Here is a 19,853-nt window from a genome sequence, read left to right as displayed (position 1 = left end):
TGGTGCTTCTAAATGGGTTTCATCGTGTCGTGATAAAGGTGGCCCCAAAGCACGTTGCCCCCTTACTGCACTGCTCCATCCCTTTCCCCCTGCTTCCCCGAGCCCTGCCCGTGCCTGCACGCACATCTGGGTGCACTGGATCTGTGCAGCTTCGTTCTCCAGCTTTCCAAGCGGGCCCTGAGACAAAGCTGCTGCGCGTAGGTAGAGATCTCGGAGATGTCGCAGCTCTGTTAATAACGAGGTGGGATTTGGAGAGCAGAGCTCGGAAGCGCTCGGAGGAGGTTCCCTGCTGCCCTGCCGCTTGCAGGCAGCGGGTGCACGAGGATTCAGTGGCCTCTAGTGGCGAATGCATGCAGCAGGCTTCCCGAGTGCGAGCCCCTGATGGGGGAGTGCTGCTTTCTGCACCGTTATCCCCCTTCCAACATCTCAGGAAGATGCAGAGCTGGGTCAGAGAGCTGCCCGGCTTGCAGTTGGTGCCCTGTGGATCAGGGCTCACCTGCTTGGCAGTGCCACCACGCTTCTGTCTGCATTCTCCTTTCTGCTCTTAGGGAAAGATTCTCGTAGCGAGAGGCACGGTGAGGCGTGGAGCTCGAGGCTGAGAGTCTCGAGGCAAATTGGCTTCTTAGTCTTTTTGTCACCGCAGCGGTTGTGGCTGAATGGAGATGCTGGGAGGCTGCTGTCTGTTACAATTTAATCTGACAGCTTCCCCGCTGAACGGCTGCTGGGGAGCCTTTCCCAATTCACTGCCATCCCCCTGAGTTTTCCCTCCCTTCCTCACGCCTGCTGCCTTGCTCTCAGCCTCCCTTCCCGTGTCTCTCTGCTCTCAGTCTCACACAGCCGGCTTTATTAAGATGCAGGGGGCATTCAAGGCCCACAGAAGGAAGCGCTCGGGCTGTCGCTCTTCGCTTTCGGTTGTATTTCAGTCCTCAGCAGCAGCATTCACATTCTTCTCAGGTAGTGCCATTTTCCTAAGGCAAGCTGTAGGTACATAAGTATTCACGGTGTAACTCGCACTGCCTTCCCCACGGCTCCTTGCAAGATGAGCAGTTTGTCTTTTAACACACCGAAACAGGCACTGCTAAGTATGGCTCACCACTTTGCTGCAGAGCCACAGGACGACAGCTAATGAGAAGGCAGCTAATGAGACAGGCTAATGACGCTAGGATCCCCATTCTGTGTTTGCAGATGTGAAAGGACCACCTACACACAGGCTGTCCTGCGGCCAGTCCCCCTACACCGAGACGACGACATGGGAGAGGAAGTACTGCATCCTGACTGACAGCCAGCTGGTGCTGCTCAACAGGGAGAAGGAGGTGAGAGGACACACGTCGGCCTGCCGTGCTAACACGGGAAGGCAGCTTTCTTCGCCCCTTTTTCTTGTTGTTTTTGTTTTTTGTTTTTAAGCGGCTCTCGAGTCAAATCGAGTGCGTCAACTGTGAGAGCTAACCCATTCCTGTGTGCGTGGATGGCAGGGGGTGTAGAGTTAGAAAGCAGCTGGCCCAGGTGCCAGTGGCACAGATGTGTGCATCCACTGCTCCTTGCTCGAGTCTTAGGGACCAGCATTTCAGCCTGCCACTGCATTTCCCTATGCTCTCTCTGCTTTTAATGGTAGCTAAAGCCACCTGGCTGCCCAAACCTCATGTCAGTGCAGATGTAAGCTTGCAGGAGTGGTTTCTTGGTGCCCGTGCTGGAGTGCAGATCAGACAAAGTGTGCAACCTTTGTGCTCTGCAGTCCTTTTGCTGCTGTCAGAAGGTAAATTGCTTGAGACGAGGGTTTGCCTTCTCTCTTGCTAAATGTAGCAGACAGGATTGAGTGGCCCTTGGCATGAAATACTTAAAGCTATTGCAACCTTTGCTTTAATTATAAAATTACTGTGTGTGTGTGTATATATAGCATGTAGGACTTGGCGTCGTGCCTTGGTATGAAGGTAATGTCAATACAGTTAAAGAATAGGCGTATTTCAGTTGACTGAAGCATTGTGAACAAACTAATGCTGATAAGTCCTTTCTCAAGCATACACCACAATATGCTTTTTCTTGTTTTATTTAATGTCTACAGGCTCTCACAAATACACGAGCCTGAGAAGTTGGTAATGTTCCTGGGTTTGTTTGCTTAATTTCCCTGCTATGGATTTACCATTCAAATATATCAGGAGGAGCTATAAAGTAGGAATGATTTCAGATTGAATCTATGAATTTGAGTCTAATAGCATGGTTTCCTGCGTTTGGACTTCCTGGATTTTTGCTTTTTTTTCTGATTTCTTTGTGAGCTCCTGCACGGGCTGGGAGCATGAGACCTGTTCCTGGTGTAGCACTGTTATCCATTTTGAGCTTTGATCAGGTGTGCTTACGAGGGCTGGAACTTTTCCCTGCACAGGGAGAGTGGGAGAAAAAGGTTTAGAGGGTGACTTGAGTTATTAGAAGGGAACAGCATCAATGCTAATTTGTAGGAGAGGTAATCAGATGCAGGGGAAATTGTAAACAAACATTATGATATGGGTCTTCTACATAATTCTTTTTCTAGTCTGACAGGAATGTCACCTAAGGAATTAAGCTATCTCCTGAAGAAACCTAAGGACATGAAGTATTCCTAAAGCTGTGCTATACCAGCACTGCTGGGCTAAAAGGATGCATCTCATTAAGGGGCGCATTAAGGAGCATAATTGAGAAAAAAAGCACTGACTCATATCAGCAATAATTATCTGAAGGTGGTAAGCATGCTCTTAAGGGTTGTTAATTTTGCTTACCACGTACAGTTGAAACGTTTTGTAGGGAATCAGAGGAGCCTCTTGCTTACATCCTGAGGAGTAAATATGGGAACTCTGAAGCATTGCTGATGTAAAGTCATTATGTGTTGTTTTTAATTGCACTCTGTTTTTGCCTGTTTTCTGCCAGAAGCTGGAGAAATTCCGTGTTGGGGCATACGCAGCATGGGTTTTAAGTGTAGTAAAGGAAACCTTTGTAACGTGCTCTCAGAGGAGTCTGCCAGCACTATCACAATGGGAAATAACTTGTTTTGGAGAGTGCTGTGTGCAGATGAGCCAGACAGACATGCCTTTGGTGCAGGTGTGACTCCAGATGCTGATAATGTGATTTGTTTCAGAAGCTAGAGACAGATTGGCCATTCTGATTTTGAAGTAATTTGGGACTACTCCAAGTGAAAGGGAAAAGGGAACTCCTAGCAGGCACAAGTGCTTGTAGGAAAATAAAAGGTTTTAATCTGAAGTCTGTACATACAGCAGTGTATGTGCAATCTCTTCAAGAAACACAGCAGCTACACTGGTGGAACTGCTGGTTGAGGCGTGGAGCTGATGCTCTGGATTTGCACCTTTAATGCCTCCCGAGCAGAGGCATCCCTTGCAGCTTTCCTGAGTAAGGGCAGCAGTGTGGTGCCTTCTGCTTGGTGAGTCACTGGGAGGGGAAAGGCTCCATGGCATGTGGTCTCCAGGAGGGGAGAGAACAGAGGCCTGCAATCTTGAGAAGAAAGGAATGATGGAGAAGTGTGTAGGAGAACAGGAAAGAGCCCCTGGGTGGGATTGCAGATACCACCTTCCTAAGCAAGGGAAGGAGTTAAAGGCATGAGGAAAGGGGAGGTTAGAAAGTGCAGAAAATAGATTTTCAGAGTAAAACGATATTATTTAGAATGAAATTGTTGGAAAGATGATCCTGGAAGATTGTTTTTCCTTTGCAAACCTGAAATGAGGCAACAGGAGGATGGAGGGGTTCCTGCTCTGAATGTGGAAACTGCTGATCGAGCAGGTTGGTCAGATTTAATTTGGACTGTTGACGAAGATCTTAGAAACAGTGTGAGGAATGGAATGATACACATCAGTAAGGGAATGGGAGGGAGGCAGGAAAGAAGAGATGCTAACAGCAGTGCCCTTTCAGCTGGCACAGAGCACTTGCATCATCTCAAGGCTGGCATAATGTGAACGTGCTGTGGGGCATCCGAGGCATCTCCTTTTATTTCCTGTGCATCTTCTTTGTTCCTTCGCAGAACAGAAATCCAAGAAGCTCAGCCCGTGCAGAGTTGAAAGGGAAAAAATATGTTTGATGTTTATGATACTTTGTTAGAATCATCATAAAGCTGAAAGGTAGGAAAACATACAATGTGCAAAGAAATAAAGAAAGCATGTTTTAGTTGCTTTACATAACTGGAAGAAAACCATTTTAGCATTTAAGCTACAGCATCGTGCATTGCACGGTGTTTAAGGCTGAGAGTACAGAATAAAAGTAAACCAGGGAGTAAGAAACCTTTTTCTTGTAACACCCTCTCTGCCCACCCCCACACAGATTTATTGACAAGGCAGTTTGGACATTGTGTGCAGACAGACTGGCACTGTGCAAGCACGACAGTCGGTTGGAAATCAGAGAAATATTGAGGCACAACTTGGGCCAAAAATATCTGTCACTGCTTACCCAAAAATAGGTTGGGAGTATCACTGTGTGCAGTGTTGATATGTATTAATTACTGGACAGCTCATATACTTTATAAAATGAAATAGGTGAGATTGCAGAATGAAGATTATTAATGAAGGGAAGAAACTGAGACCCAAAAAGTAAGTTGAAAGAAAATGAGCACCTGTAGGGGCATGAGGGACGACTTAGCAGATAAGGAGGCTTGAGTGACAGATGTGCAATTACTAGAACATCTCGTGGTGTGGCAACACCTAGCAGCATCTTCCAGGACTAGGAGAACAGGTTGAAGCTGATTCTCACTTACAAAGCAGTGTTTCTTTTTTATAGGAGGAAAACAGTTTCCCACTGGCAGGAGAGTGTCAGTGTTTTCAGCCTTGGTGAAACCTGTTCTGTAGGCAGAGCTGTGAGCACCCACATCTAAAGAAGGCGTGACAAAGGGTGCCTGCAATAACAGAGGCACTGGAACAGGAAAAGGGAATGAGTCAGTGTCTCTGATCAGCAGTTTCTGATAGATAACCCATTGCACAGCACTCCCATGGGAGATGTGACAAATGAGTCCATCCGGGTTCGGGCTGCTTTTTGGTTAGTCACTGTCTGTATCTTGGCTGCTGTCCTGCAGAATCCTTTAGTTTTGCATTCAGCTGCAAATGCAAACGAGAATCTCTTACCACTGTGATAGACTCTTCCCTTATCACTGTGATAGACTTCCCTTTTCTGCCCCACACCCCAGGCCTTACCTTTCTTTTGGATTTAGAGGCGTTTCCAATCAAATACGAAGACTGCTTGCAGGAGCTGGTGGCAGGAGCTGGTGGCAGGACCTCACTGGTGTGTTTCCCTGCATTATTGCCCTGTACTCTTCATTTCCTGCGACCAACACCACTTGTGGAGCAACAGCAATGCTCCCAGGGAGAGCAGCAGGAGCAGACACAGGTGCACAGTGCCCAAAGAAAGCTGCACAGAAACCTGCTGACAGCCTGAAGTGCTGCTCGAGCCCTGACTGCAATGCATAGTGGTTCTCCTCCGTCCCGGTGCAGTATTGCTCCTGATGCAGCTTGCAGAATTCCCAAGTGAAGTTAATAGTATCAGGTGTTTCTCAAGGCACTGTAATAACAAATGCAATCTTTTTTTTTCTTCTGGCGTGGGCTGTTCTGCACCAGATGAGTGTTGCTACACCAGTGCCCCTCCTCTAGCATGCAGCCCAGCCACATTTTCCTGGTCAAGGCAGATAGTGAGTACAGAAGGCACCGTGGCTTAGGAGGAAGAGTGTCCAAAGGCCCCTAATGGCTCAGGTCCTCTGTGAGGACAAATCCTATCTCTGGTATGCAGCAGTTGGTTTGGTTTTGACACCAGCTGCAGTGTGCTGGGACCTGTTTGCTTTTCCCAAGGACGTGAAAGACTGCGTGGGCTGAGCCACCGACCTCCTTGCCCTCAGTAGTGAGCTGCTGCCCCTAGGCTGTCCTGCTGGCTGCTGTCACCCTTCCTTCACGCTGCTAGCTGGGTGCTTCTAGCTGGCCCTTCATCTCACTGGATTAAAAGTACGTTTCTGTCATCCTGTGCCAGAGGGAGAGCAAAGGTACTGAAGGAGGGCACTGAAAAGAAAAGGGACTATATGAATTTCTCAGCTAGAAGTCGGATGGTGGAGAAGTCTACCTCACAGGAGCTGCATAGGTGTGGAACGGGTGTGTGAGTGTAGGTTCAGCAAGGTCCCTGAGCGAGGAGCAGCACCTCAGTGCTTCTGAAGCATGCTGCATCCCTCCAAAATCGTGCTCTGAAGAGCTGAGTGTGTCAAAGGGAGAGAGACCAAATGGTGTCTCCGGATGAAGCCTGAAAATCTAACCTGTGACCTTGAATGAGCGTAGCATAAACTTAACAAAGACTCTCTGTTCGACCTCTGATCCTTTAGCAAAGGAGCTGCTGGAAATATCTACCGACAAAGAGTGGTGGTGGAGTAACCTCTGGGGAGCTGGGAAACTAGGTTTTAAAAGTGAGCACTGTTTGAAGGAGACGAATAGACTGGCAGCAGTAACAAATAGCATTCTCTTAAGGTCATTTTTAATGCTAAGTGCTTGAAAGTCAGGAAATGCCAGAACAAGTTTGCGAAAGCCTGCGTAGTGCTGCCTGCTTCTAAAATAGTACAGCACCTTATGCATCTTTTACAGCCTTCACTACAGATCTGATCTCCCCGCAGCAGGGAGCTGGAACTAGGCGAGCTTCGATGTCCCTTCCAACCCAAACCATTCTGACTCCAAATGAACGATCTCTTTTTGGTTGCTGTTAATACTCTGTTCACATCGATGCTTGGAGGTACGAGCAGCGCAGGAAACGTGACTTGTTGAAGTGTAAAATGAGCAGAGCTGCTCCTGCGTGTTGTTACTGGAAAGGGATGCTCTGATCTTCAGGCTAACAGCTGTCTGCATCTTTTCACCCAGGTGCCCACGGAGGGGTTGCAGGAGCCTCAGGATGCCACCAAAGGCCGCTGCCTGCGCCGCACGGTGAGCGTGCCCTCCGAGGGCCAGTTCCCCGAGTACCCACCAGATGGGGCCGCCAAGCTGGGTAAGTGAACTGCAGAGGATGGATTTGAATTTCTAGCTGCACGACTCTTTGTGCTGTGCCTCTTCCCAGGCAGCATCCCTGCACAGCAGCCTGCGGAGGTCTGCACCGTGCAAAGGGGCCTGCACAGCAGGGTTAACATCACTGAGGCTGTGCAGGGTGCCAGAGACGGTGTGCTGCTGCAGGACACGTGGAGGCTTGTAACTGTGTGTGTGTGTGAGCTCACTGACGGTGCTGGGACTCCCAGATGAAGGCAATGTGATAGGAAGGCAGCTTCTGCTGGTAGCTTGAAGGTGTTTCTGCTGTGATTAAAGCTCTGTAGCAGTGGTTTCCCAGCTCCAGTGCAGAGTTTTTCCTCTCTTCTTTATTCCAACCCATGAAGCATCGCTGCAGCTCTTCCCAAGGTACAAAGTTGGGGAAGCAGCAACCATACACGGAGGAATTCTTTTCGTGCCCCACTCATGCAAGAAATTGCCTGGGCATAAGCTGTGAGCTACTGATAGGGGCTAGGAGCAGTTCTTTAGTTCATCTCTAAAATATCAATCCTAAGAGAGAGGGAGCTGTAGCAAAAACTGTTGTACATCTCCAAACGGTAAACCAGCTGTGATTACACTGTTATCAGAGGTGGAGAGGAGGCAGGGTATTTTTCATTCCATAGGCTCATCTGTGTTTTATGCCAAAGAATTTTATTTTCTAACTGTACTACGCTCAAGTCGTTAGAAGAGAAAGTTCTGTGAAGCTAAGCATAGAAAATCCCACTCTTCTGGATAGCTAATTAACAGATTGCAAATGTAGCACTTATTTGTTTGTGCTTGCTTGTGGCTCTATCTAACTCTTCCTTATCTGGGTGAGGAAGATAGGGCTGTGGGTTTTTTTTGTTTTGTTTTGTTTGACTCATGGTTCAGGAGTCTGAGAAGAAAGAGGCAGGTCAGTGATTTAGGGAGGAAAATTGGAAAATAACTTGGGGATGGGAGAGGTGAGCATAACTCCCATTGGATTTGTTTGTGGTCATTCAAACACAGCTCTAAGCTATCCTCTTGTTTTGTCATATGGACAAATATTCTTTTCTTGTTTGGAAGTAAAAGCAGCATTAGGCACATTTGCATTATGCTCCAGGTAAAGTACGTGCTCCAGGTGTGTGGCTGGTGGGATGGCAGGGAGTTATTTGCAGCTTGGCAAGTTAGACAGAAGTCTAAAATCCAGGGAATTCCAGTGCTTACTTTTTCTACCACGTGCAAAAAACATGGAGTAGAATTTATACACCTCGCTGAGCATCTGAAGAGCTGGAAATCCAAGCATTACATTTTATCATGTAACCTTGCAGCCGTCTTCACTTCTCTTGCACTGCCATAGGGAATAGGTGCCTGTGCTGTTTGGGTGTTTGCATTACAGTGCATTCTGTGACAACTTTAGATGTGTGCAGCATCTTGTGGCGTGCTATTCGATGAATGCCTGGCAGGAATCTATTAAAAGCTCAAGGGAAACCCGTATCTGCATCACACATATGGGGATGCTAGCAAACAGAGACATCAACAAAGCACGTAACTAAAGGCAGGGGACGTGCCGTGGATGGGGAGGAAGAAAGGCATGAGCTGGAGAAAAATGGAGCAATGTCCCATCTGTGAGCAGGGGTGAGAGTAAGTGGGAGGGATGGCTGTGCATGATCTGATAGCAGCGCCCTTGGTGAGGTTCCCTTGTCTTCATATCCTGGTTGGAAGTGTCTCATATCATGATTACGCCTCACTAATGAGGAAGGCAGGTTGGTAGGGACAGCAGAGGGAGAAGCTTTGTGTCAAGGTGTGGAGCCAGAGGACAAATGTGCAGGAAGCCACTGGACATCTTTGTAGGGAAAGAAGGGGATGGTGGCAGCCAGGACATATCACCAGCAGTACAGATGACAGCAGGGCTAAAATAGCTTTAGAATGCACACCGAAACCTGCAAGCACAGCAGAGGCTGATAAAATATCCTGTAGAGAAAATGCTATGCAGAGCTGATAAGAGTGTCTCACATGTCCCAGGAAAGCACGTGCATGACATGGCAAGAGCAGGCTGTGCATCTTATAATGGTATCTGGAACCACTGCCTGCAGAGGGGTTTCTTGGGGCTGGCACTAGTGTGGAGGTCAACACATAGCAATGACATCTGGGTTTTTTCTCCCACTAAGGTTTCCATAAAAAAAAAAAAAATCAGGTGATGGATTTTTTTTTCTCTGTAGCACCTTTATAAAACACACAGAGTATTGTTATCAGATCAATCTTTTTATTTAATGGAGCAATTTGAGCAGTGTGTGTGCTTCTGAGGCAGTGCTTAATTAATTAACAGCAATACCCATTCTGCAGATATGTGCAGCATTCTTTTATAGCCATGTGCACATATCCTGGCAGCACCATTCCTAGGAAGTGTGTGGGAGAGGACCTACCCACGCAGCAGCAAGAGATGTGTAACTCACCAAAGGTCAACACTAAGTCAAGTGTGCCTTACCCAAGGGCTGCTGGAGTCATTCTTGCCATCTCTTTCATTGCTACCCTTGCTGCAGGGTTGGCTCAGCTGTTTGTGTGGCAGCTGCTGAACCACCATGGATTGCAGTCCTGCATACTAAGATAGGCACCAATTTCCACATACTTCAACGCAGCAAGCTGTAATTTGTGATGGCTCAGCAGCTGCTGGAGGAGCAGCTGAGCCATCCCTTCTGTGCAGGCAGAAACCACTGTAGTCACCCCAGCACGAGAGCCAGAGGGACGGACACAGATTACACACAAGATAGAAGGCGACTTGTTTCAACAGCAAAAACGTGCAAGATCATTTTATAAAATGCAAGTCTGGAGGACACTCGCTGTTGGCGAACGTAAGAGCATGTCCTCTGCTTGCAGGCAGTGGAGAGATGGTTTCCAGTGTTGAAATTCTTAATTCCTGTCTGGAAGGGATGTTGTACACACAGCTGTGTAATCCAGCTCTCTGTTAAATATATGCCATGAAATTTCCTTGGTAAGTAATCTCTATCATTGCAGTAATACCTCTCTGAGGCTGAACAGGCACGCTTTTAACTATCTCATTTTCTTGCTAGGGTTTTGTCTTGGCAGCACTTATTGTCAGAAGTGCTTCCATTCAGGGAAGCTAAAAATGGAGCTGTAATTTATCCCTGACTCCAGCTTGACAGCCTCTTTCCTCTTTCTTTCAAGCATTACTTTCAATGGGCTCAGTTGGTTGGTTGGTTTTTTTTTGTTATGAAGTGTGCTATGGGCCCTGGAGACCAGAACCTGAGTGCTGGAGAAAGGGTTAACACAAAGAAAACTTGAGAACGTATCCGTTGTACTCACCACGGTGTCTGATACAGATCCTGCTCTTTTTTAACAGCTGTGTGGGTTTTTTTTGTTAGGGAGATTGCAGTCTTGAGAGGCAGAGGACCATTCTTTATAATAGCATATTGGAATTAACTATTCATACAGTAAAAGCATGATTCAGATTTCCACCATTCATGCTATTTAATGGACTGGTAGCACAGTTCTTGCTTCCTTGCCTGAAATAGCATTCTTCTTCCTTACTCTGCTTCCTTCTCACCACCTGCTCATATTAAATGAGTTGTTAATACGTAGTGGAAGTTTGACTCTGGCATCTGGGAGCATCTTTGGGGTGTGAGGAAGGGATTTTTTTGTCTGCATCTGTGGAAGCAGCAGGAGGGATTGCAAGTGAGGAAATGGTTTTTTAAGATTATTTAAAAATTATTAGGGAAGAGCATCATCAGGGAGAGTTCTTTGAGATTCTCCAATGCTGATGTTGATGCACATGGATTGCAGAGGGCTAATGATGTAGAGGAATAATGTTGATGCAAATGGATTTTCTTTCCATATTTGGAGATGAAGTCATCCAAGAAGAAAATGAGGACTTTTGCTTGTTGAAGCAAGTTAACCCTGTGCTTTCTCAGTCACATCTCACATGAAGTTCTTGAGTAAAGCCTGCAAGGATTCAGTGAAAGCAGGTGAAAAATAACAATGCTCTGTGCACATCTTTGTTCTGTCCTCCCCGTGAGACACCAGTGCTGAGAATTCCTGTTTTCTATCCAGTCACTGGGTCTAAAAAACGTGGGGAAATGCAGATTGTAGCCTCCATACTTGTTAAATGCTAGTGTGCTGGCTCTTGCCTTCATTCATCTAATTGCTGTAAACAAAATTAACTTGGAGTGTAGATGAGGAGCTCTGGCATAGAGCAGTGGTCTGACTGACACTTCACTTGGCAGCAATGCAGATTTAGGCTTTTTCCATCTCCCTTTCACCGTGTCAGTGAGTAAGTTTGTGTCCCTGCACCGTGCAGTCAGTTATTTCTGCAGCTATTTTTTAATCCAAATCGCTGCCCTGCCTTGTAGATGACTGTGCCAGCACGACTGGGGGAATGGTTCTGCAAGAGCAACATGCAGCCAAGTGTGAGAGGAGACAAGGAAGGGACTCCTTCAACTAGTTTTGTTGCTGACAAGTGTCTGGAAACACCAATTTGAAGTGTTGTTGTTTTTTTTTTTTCTGGGGTTTCTTGGCTGGAGGGAGGTAGAATAGTCACCAAGGCTGAAGACAGTCTGGGTAGGCAAGCTGCATGCCTCATGAGGGCTGCTATACAGACAGCTCTGTGTACCCAGTGTCTGCTCCCCCTGCATCATGCCCTGCCTCATCTTCCAAACTTTTGGGCTGGATGCACCTAAGTCTGAGAGTCAGAAGGCTTTTAGTGCCTCAGCCTTGTCTGTGTAGTTTAGGATCTTCCACACATGACCCCTGCCACTGCTCTGCAGCTCCTCATCCTTCCCAGCCTACCGTGAGCACCTACTCTTCCTCCTTGGGACAGGTACCCTCTGCAGTCGCTATTCTCTGAGATCAGAGATTGTCTTTGCAACCAGTAACATGACAGTAGATCAGTTGTGCTGGTCTCCTGTCCTCAGCACCGCTGGGATACTGGGAATACTGGGTCCAGTTTCAGGCCTGTCAGCTTAAGAAGAGTGTTGAGAACCTGGAGGCAGTCTAGCATGTCAAAAACATACAGGGAGCAAGACTAGACTGCTTTTGATGTGTTGCAATGTGTGCTCCACCTGGGAGATGATCAGTAAAATGCAAACAGCTAGGAAATCGAGCACCCTGATTTAGCACTATATCGTAGAATCGTATAATTATTTGAGCTGAAAGGGACCCTTAAAGGCCATCTGGTCCAACACCCTGCACTGAACAGGGACACCCACAGCTCCATCAGTGCTCAGAGATCTAGCTGAGATGAAATTTTGAGGTTCAAAAATTACACTGAACTTCTCGATCTCTGTATTTAGTTGAATCACTGATAAGATTTTTATCACGGTGATCGCCCCCCTCTGCACTCACTCAAGCTCATTTTTTCAGTGTCAATTCTGCTGAGTTCAGGAAATCCTCTGATCAGACAAACAAGGGCAGAAGTGATAAAAAACGAAACACCAATCTGTTTTGGCTCTGGATCCGTGCTGCATAGCTATCAGGTGACCGGTAAGCTGTGCAGAAATGCTGCCTCGGTGCTGCTGTAAAAGGTGATATGTCCAGAGACCTAGAGATGGAGTGAGCAACAGCAGATAGATTCAGTAACATTGATTTTCCCTGCTGCCTGGCATGTGCCTCTTATGGTGGTTCTGCAGGCTGCTGCTGTGCCCTCCTGCGTGGGATGATTGCACCAAGAAAGCACACAGCCCGGGCTCTTCCTTCAGGTAAAAACTTGGCAGGAGAGAACAGGCGTTAGCTGAAAAGATTTCTGGGGTTATTTCAGTAACTGCTGCTTCTAAGGCATAAGGTTGTCTGCAACTAAATCAAAGCTGAGCCTTGCTTTCTGTATATTCCAGTTGGAATGAATACTTTGTGATGAAAGAATAAATAAGACTTGCTCTGTGCGCACCACATAATTATAGTTCTGGTGTGCTGAGGTGTGGGATGAATGCCTGAAAAGGGTGACTGCTTGGGAGGGGAAGCAGGGAGACAGCCCACTTTGGAAGAAGAGAGATTGCTTGTGACCTGGTCAGTGAAAAAATCTGCAATGCACCAATCCCTACGCGTTCAGTAAAGATTTAAGAAACGTGTAGGATTTTGAAATAAGAGCCTTCCTGCAACTTCTAACTCAACTGTGCTGGAAAGAGGGCTCTCTCTCTCTTCCATCTCCCAACCTTGCCTGTGAAGCGTATCTGTTAGATAGCGAGGTTGGAGAAATGCAGTTTACAGCTCTCAGTATCTCAATTTTACAGATTTGTGACGTGTTTCGATGAAAGAATTTTCCCCACAGCACTATCTGCTCTTTCACCGTGTTGCAATGTGCAAAGTACCCATCTCCTGTCAGCTCTGGGATGCAGAGCAGGGGCTGTGGGAGAGGGGAGCGGTGTGCATGTTATATGCACACTCACAGCACTATCCCTGGCAGGAAGATGGATTCAGATGCACTGGCTTTGCTTGCTTGCAGCTCTTTGGGTTTGCCTGATGTGGGCTTGCATGGGCATGTTTGTGTATAGGTGCACAAACATACGTGAGAGGGATTCACATCCCCCTTTATATAGACCTGGGAACCCGATTAGCCAAAGAGCTACATAGAGAAACACCTACTCTGTGACAAGTGTCCTGCTATCTCCAGCATCCACCAGAAGAGACCAGAAAACTTTGGAAAAAGCCCCAAAGTGAGCTGAAATTTGGACTGCGCGCAGTGCAATTTGCCTGCCTTGGAAGGATGAGGAGTTCAGACAGCTCTGCTTGAAATTAAAACCGACTCCAGGGAGGCTAGGTATAAGCCAGGATGCCTCCAACTTGGTGGCATTCCCTCTGGGCAATTGCAGTTATTTGTATACAGAAAATTGCCAGGCTGCTGTCTTTTTCCTTCTCGTCAAACCCAAGCAAAGCCAGAGGATTTTGTTTTGTTCCTAACGCTGCTGAAACTTTATTCCCTTGGACACAGATCCTCTGCGCTGAGAGCCAAGTTTCATCATGAAGCAAATGTTATCTGTTCAGATCTTAAACCTTTTTAGAGCAGAAATTAACAGGGGTATGAGCACACAATCTTAACTCCCTCATGTGTCCACGTGTTCCATTAGGGTTTGTTTCTTGGAAATGCCTTCCCATGTCCCTCTGCTTCCAGCACGCTCAAGAGGTGGCTGTAGAGGACCTGAATGTCCTCACTGTGTGATGTGAGCCCACCCTTTATATGGTAGCTCTTGGGCCATTTGGCAGATGTGTTGTCTGCGTTCTAATTGAACCTCAGTTCATTAGAAAGGAAGATAATCTTTTCCTTGGCTTTCGCATTAAAAAATAAATAAATAAGGTATTTATGACGTTCTTTAGAGAGATCTACCTTAAGTCGTGCATGAACTTACTGAGTGCATTGTTAAATGTTGTCAGCTTTCTTTTATAGTTGTTTGATCTTGTGGCAAAAAGTAATTACACTCCACCCAACCATGTACACGCTCCTTTTTTCCTTCAGTAACAACCAACTTAACACTTAATGGAAAATTAACCTATCTTCCTACAGCCTGAATTTCCTTATCTGAAGGCTTCTCTGCAGTTAATTTGAACGTTGAACTAAATTAAAAAAAAAAAGCTTGATGTAATTAAATCTGTTTCAGACTTCTAGTTCCAGTGCTGGTTGCCGACTGCCTTACTGCTTCAGCATGCTCTGATACATGCCAATGCAAATATTTATGATGTCGGATTAGATCCCTCTTGCTTGAAGTTGGCATGAAGTTAAACGTAGTACATTCTCTCCGTTGCACACGTGTGTGCACGCTCCCATCTTCCTGCTTTGCCACCAGTTGTTGAGTCGGTTTGATTTCATACTGTGAAATCATGCGCGTGTTCACCTGTGTGTTGTTTTCATATCATAGAATGGTTTGGGTTGGAAGGAACCTTTAAGATCATCTTGCTCCCACCCCCTGCTATAGGCAGGGACACCCCCAGCAGACCGGGTTGCTCACAGCCCGTTGGATTCAGTAAGTGCAGTAGGCAGGCAATTAAAACCATCATATTTTTACCTTAACGAGTCTTGGAAAATGGGAGTGCCACTTCTGCTTTTATTTCCCATGGTCGTGTGTCCTAGGCTGAACCTCTCTCTCCTCCTGTACCTCCTCCTTTCACAGCTGTGCTTAGGAGTTTTTCTTAACAGACCCAAATGGACAGGTAGTGTTGGCTGGAAATGCATCATAATGATCCGTGAGCTGTCCTGCATCTTCTCTCTAGAGCACTAAAATCTGAATCCTACTACTTCCATTTTGCTCGGCTTTGTGAAGGTGAGGATTGCCCCCCTGGCCCATGTCAGGTCTCCATCTGTGCTTCTGATCCTTTTAGGGGGTTTTCTTCCAAATAGTTCTAGCTGAGGACACAGAACTTGATAAGAAAGCTACAGTGAAACACAAATCTACAGTCACTTATAGCTAGGTTGCTCCAGAAGTAATGCCTCCAATGTATTTCTATAGAAGCTACAACAGATACGGATGCCCTTCTGTTGCCACCTGTCTCACAGCAACACAATGGAATGGAATATTGGTGGGAAGGTTCAACCTCTACTGCTGTCCCACCAACATCTGCCTCTGACATTGCATGCCAACAATAAAATTACTTCCAAAGCAGCCCTAGTATATTGGGTTTTTCCCTGCAAGGCCTCGGGAGATTTGTTTTCCATCAGGCAGTAATTGTACTTACTTACATAGCACTTTATATCTTCAAAATGGCCTGTGAAGATGAGCTAATTAATCTGCACAATGCCTCTGGGAAGCATGCAAGTCAAGCTTTTAAAAAATAAATTAAAAAAGCAAATTTTACGGCACTTCCTGTGCCATCCTGTGATATTTACACTTCAGTGGGGCAGTGACATATCTCCTGTGGGCAAACTACTATTATAGCTGCACAAATTAAAAAAAAAAATAGTGCATATGTGTGGTGGCTTAGGTATTAAATTAGACTTGTTCAGGTGTATACTGAAGGTTTCACTAACCTGCTGCCCCTTTTGTAATTGATAGCTCTACCATAGCAGAAGAAAGAAAAGAATTCAAACTGTGATTTTTATCTTCAAAAGAGACACAAATGTTTCAGCAGCACGACAGAGAGATAATTTACTTAAAAGAAAAAGATAATAAAGCCACAAAGGAGAAGTGGGCTATTGAACTCCACTGGAGTTCATCATCAGCTCTTCTAGCTGGCACCTCTGTGTCGCAAGCAAATCCCTGATTCCCTGAAGGAGCCCTGGAGATGGAGAGGACTGTAAGTTCTAGTGGTGATTAGTGCCCATTAAGATTCAACTCGGTGTCCAGTAAGTGCTTCTGGCTACGAGCTGATAATTCCCGATGCACAGTTGAGATTGCTTTATCTTGTGAATTATCCAGTGAAGAACTGATGTTTTGGGGGCTTTTTTTCTGTTGTGGGGTTTTATTTTGTTTTTTAATTTCAACAAGTGTTTGCTTGGCTACCAACCTTTCTTGCAAGAGAGCTGCTTTTGTTGTTTTGGTGAAGTCACTGAAAAATTGAGTCATTGAGCTCTTCCTCGCATATGGACTTTCCCCACTTTTTGTTGGTGTGTAGCTTGAAAGTCTACAGCAGCAGTCACCAGCTTTGCTGACCCCAGGGTATCAGTGTGGTGCAAGTAATGAGTGCTTTGCTTTTTTGTCCAACTTCATTACCCCTTTACTGTAGGAGGCACTGGAGAGGACTTGCCATGGGCTGAGTGGTGGGGAATTGCCAGTCTAAAGACTGGGAAAACCCAAAGGAAGCACACAGAGGATGTTCTGTAGGGGGTCACCATTGGATTAATACTCTGGTCTCCCTTGGACCATGAGGGTGAGGTGTTAACCGTTCTGCTATGGAAGGGGTGGGAAGAATTGCAGTGATGCTTTCTGTTGGGTTTTAGAGGCTGCATTTTGGGAGAGTGTTGTATTCCTTGCACTGGAAATGTGTGGTGGCTTGATCAGGCATGCAGCTATTCAAGGGGACAGGAGGAAAAACTAAGATTGAGAAGCTGGAGTGACAAGATAAAGGCTGCAGACTTCTGGAAGCAACATCTAGTCCTAGACTTCCCAAATTGCATTTCAGATACCTGAAACTGAGTTATTTCTCTTGTACTTCAAAGTATTAGTTAGTAGCTTTGAGTTTTTTCCTTTTATTTCTTTGCTCTTGAAAGTGTTGGAACCCTTTGAAGAAACACATAGCCCAACTGCAGCATACCAGTCCTTAATTTTTCCATCTCTTCTATCGTGCTTTGTGGTATACATGAATTGTCTGATGTTGCTCCACCCTCAGCAGAGATGCTTTTCTGTGGTGCTGTAAATGTAGTTGGTAAAGTGCTCTGGAATGAAATGTTCTGTATAATTACTGCAGTATTTGTTGGGCTTTTTTGTTGGTGGTGGTGGTGAGGGAGAGGAGATTGCAATCGTTCACAAGCAGTTGCTGGTTTTTGCCTGAATCTCGATCAACTGAGATCATGAGACCGTTTTGCCCTCCCAGTTCCAGCGACTGGACGTTTCTAAGCAGCTGGTCAAACCAATCTGACCGCTGGAGAGGCTGTTTATTTTGCTATACAGCTGTCAATGGCAGGTCTGGGGGGTCGTTTTTTGGTTCTCCATCTGATTTTGAGTCGCTGTTCCATTCCAGTGCTTATCTTTGCGCTACGGTTCGGTGATTCACTTTATAGAGCAAGGGAGCAATTAGACCTTTCTATTCTTTATTTTGCAGTTGGTGTAGTGTGAGTACACCTTCAGAAGTCTCTTTCCCATGGCCCGTGCTGTGCTCTTCACACGGATTTCTCACGTGAGCTTTGGGTAGGAGTTGGGTGACCGAAGGCACTGCTTCTTGTAGGGAGCTGCTCTCAGGGTGTGGGATATTGCTGCCAAAGGAAGTACCCGAGCGGGTGGCACCGGAGGGGAAGGGCTAAATACCACTTTACAAAGTTGGAGTGAACCAGTTCAAATCGCTCTCCCCCTGCTGTGCCCAGCACACTGAGAGTTGCAGGTCTTGGCTCTTCCCGAGCAGTTTCAGCCAGTTAGCAACAGGCTGGGCGACTTTGTATTGCATTCCTCCTGCGTGTGTGCTTGCATGCCTGGCAGGTGGGATCTGCTGGGAATCCAGCCCTGGGCTTTTATGCTGATCCCACTTGACACGCTGCTCTCAGCAGGAGCTTTTCAATGTAGGAGACAGTACGACGGCATCAGTAAGCAAAATGTCCAACCTTGTGCTTCTGCATCTTTAAGAGCAGCTTTTGTGTTTTTCTCGAGAGCGGTGTCACACCTGGAAGTTCAGCTCTTGGCCCCAGTAAAACAAACAAGGAAAAAGAGCTCTGAAAAGGCTTAACCATTTCCAGCTTAACCAACAGACTCCACCAGTTCGTTTCCAGAGTCATAAATCACAGTATGAATTGGCAAAAGCAGCAACAACAAAGGCAGCTCAGGATGCAGCGAGAAGCTTGTCTTTTCTAAGTGCATCTCGGGGCTTTGTTAGTGCTGCGTGCTTCCTGGGCTGCAGAAGGGTTGAAGTGGGGCAATGTCTGCAGGCCAAGCGGGATTTGGAAGAGGACGTTTGGAGTCGCAGCTACTCATTCAGCTGACAAAGCTGTGTTTTCATCCTGATTCTTGCCGTTGAGAACGCCTTGCAGTGCTATCGGCCTCTTAAGTTTCCCTGCTGCCGCTTTTAGACTTGCAGTCAGCTGCTCCAGACCCCGGAGTTTTCTCAGCATCGGGCGTGTTTTTGCTTCAGAGCAGCCTCCTCCTGCCCACATCCCCTCCCACCCCACCCCAAGTGCTGGCTCTGGCTCTGCGCTCCCCCAGCCTCCCCCGGGACAGGGAAAACGAAGCATCTCCCCATCCCGTGGCTGCATGCAAGAGGAGGCGAGCCACCAAGGGCTGCTATTGTTCCACTGGAGCCAAGGAGCTGAATAGAGCAGCTCGCACTGCCCGGGCTCCAGCTCTGGCTTTTCTGCATTCCGAACAGTCTGCGGCACTGAAAGCAGAGCGGGAGGGAAGTGTTGCAGAGGCTGTGCTGACTTTCTGCTCGGCACGGTGGCAGGACCATGGTGGAGGGAGGAGGATTGCCGCAGAATGCAGCTCGCAGGTGAGATCCCTCCCAGCACGGCGGGGTTAGGCGGGATGGGGAACGCAGACGTCGTGTTGGAAGTCTGAAGCGACCGGATTGAAAACTTGAAGGGCTCCGAGCTTTTCCTTGCTGCTTATCTATATCCACCTTTTTTTTCCTTAACTATTTCAGTTTCCTACGTAGTGTTTTCTAAAGGCTCACTCGCACGTGTTTGAGCAGTCGATGGGGAAAATGGATTACTGGTACGGATGTGTTAGCATTCAAGCCTCGTACAGACACAGAGATGAGAAGGAAGTTTGTGTGGTGGTTTCCGAAGTTCAGAGTGTGGCTTATTGCTCCTCACGTCGTTGGCTTGGCAGTGTTGGCTTTCCTTACCTCCCATGCATCTCTGTGTGCGTGCTGTTGGATGACACTGGGTTTCTGGATGAGGCCAGACATCTCTTTGTGGGCAGCTGTGGGAATCTCTCTCGTGGTTTACCTGCTGCTGGCGTTGCGTGATATTTCCGACGTGTGATATTGCCAGCCTTGCTTCCTGTCCTCCAGCAAGCAATGGTAAATCAAAGCAGCTCAGGCAATCCTAGAGGTTGCTCGTTAAATACAAGAGGATTTGTTTCCAGTACAGTAATGCTGTGTGTTTTTCTAACAGCCTTTGTCTTAAGATGTTAAATTATAGCAAGCTGGGAAGCATTTTGCTTTCATGCTTTTTGATCTAGTTAAGATATTTTTCAGTGGCTGCATAAGCAGTAAGTGGTACCTACCAAAACCAAGAATGGGAACTCCACAGTTAAATTCTTCTACCTTGGAAACAGCTTTTAATAGGTACTGATTATGAAGTCCTTCTTT

At 46.7% G+C, this 19,853-nt stretch overlaps 1 protein-coding gene across 5 annotated transcripts in view; it reads left to right on the top strand.

Annotated features, from left to right (window-relative positions):
• The window catches only part of RASAL2 (RAS protein activator like 2), a 140,947-nt gene that overhangs the window by 62,379 nt on the left and 58,715 nt on the right, over positions 1-19,853 (top strand). For all 5 annotated transcript variants that reach the window (XM_065744817.1, XM_065744803.1, XM_065744825.1 and 2 more), the window contains exons 2-3: positions 1,186-1,313; positions 6,849-6,972. In XM_065744817.1, the coding sequence (XP_065600889.1) occupies positions 1,186-1,313; positions 6,849-6,972 (252 nt within the window). The remainder of the gene's footprint in view (positions 1-1,185; positions 1,314-6,848; positions 6,973-19,853) is intronic.

Source organism: Cyrtonyx montezumae, unplaced genomic scaffold (assembly GCF_038088225.1).
Source record: "Cyrtonyx montezumae isolate F1298 unplaced genomic scaffold, pur_monq_1.0 scaffold_1, whole genome shotgun sequence".
NCBI classification, from domain to species: domain Eukaryota; kingdom Metazoa; phylum Chordata; class Aves; order Galliformes; family Odontophoridae; genus Cyrtonyx; species Cyrtonyx montezumae.
This window is presented reverse-complemented; position numbering and strand designations above follow the sequence as displayed.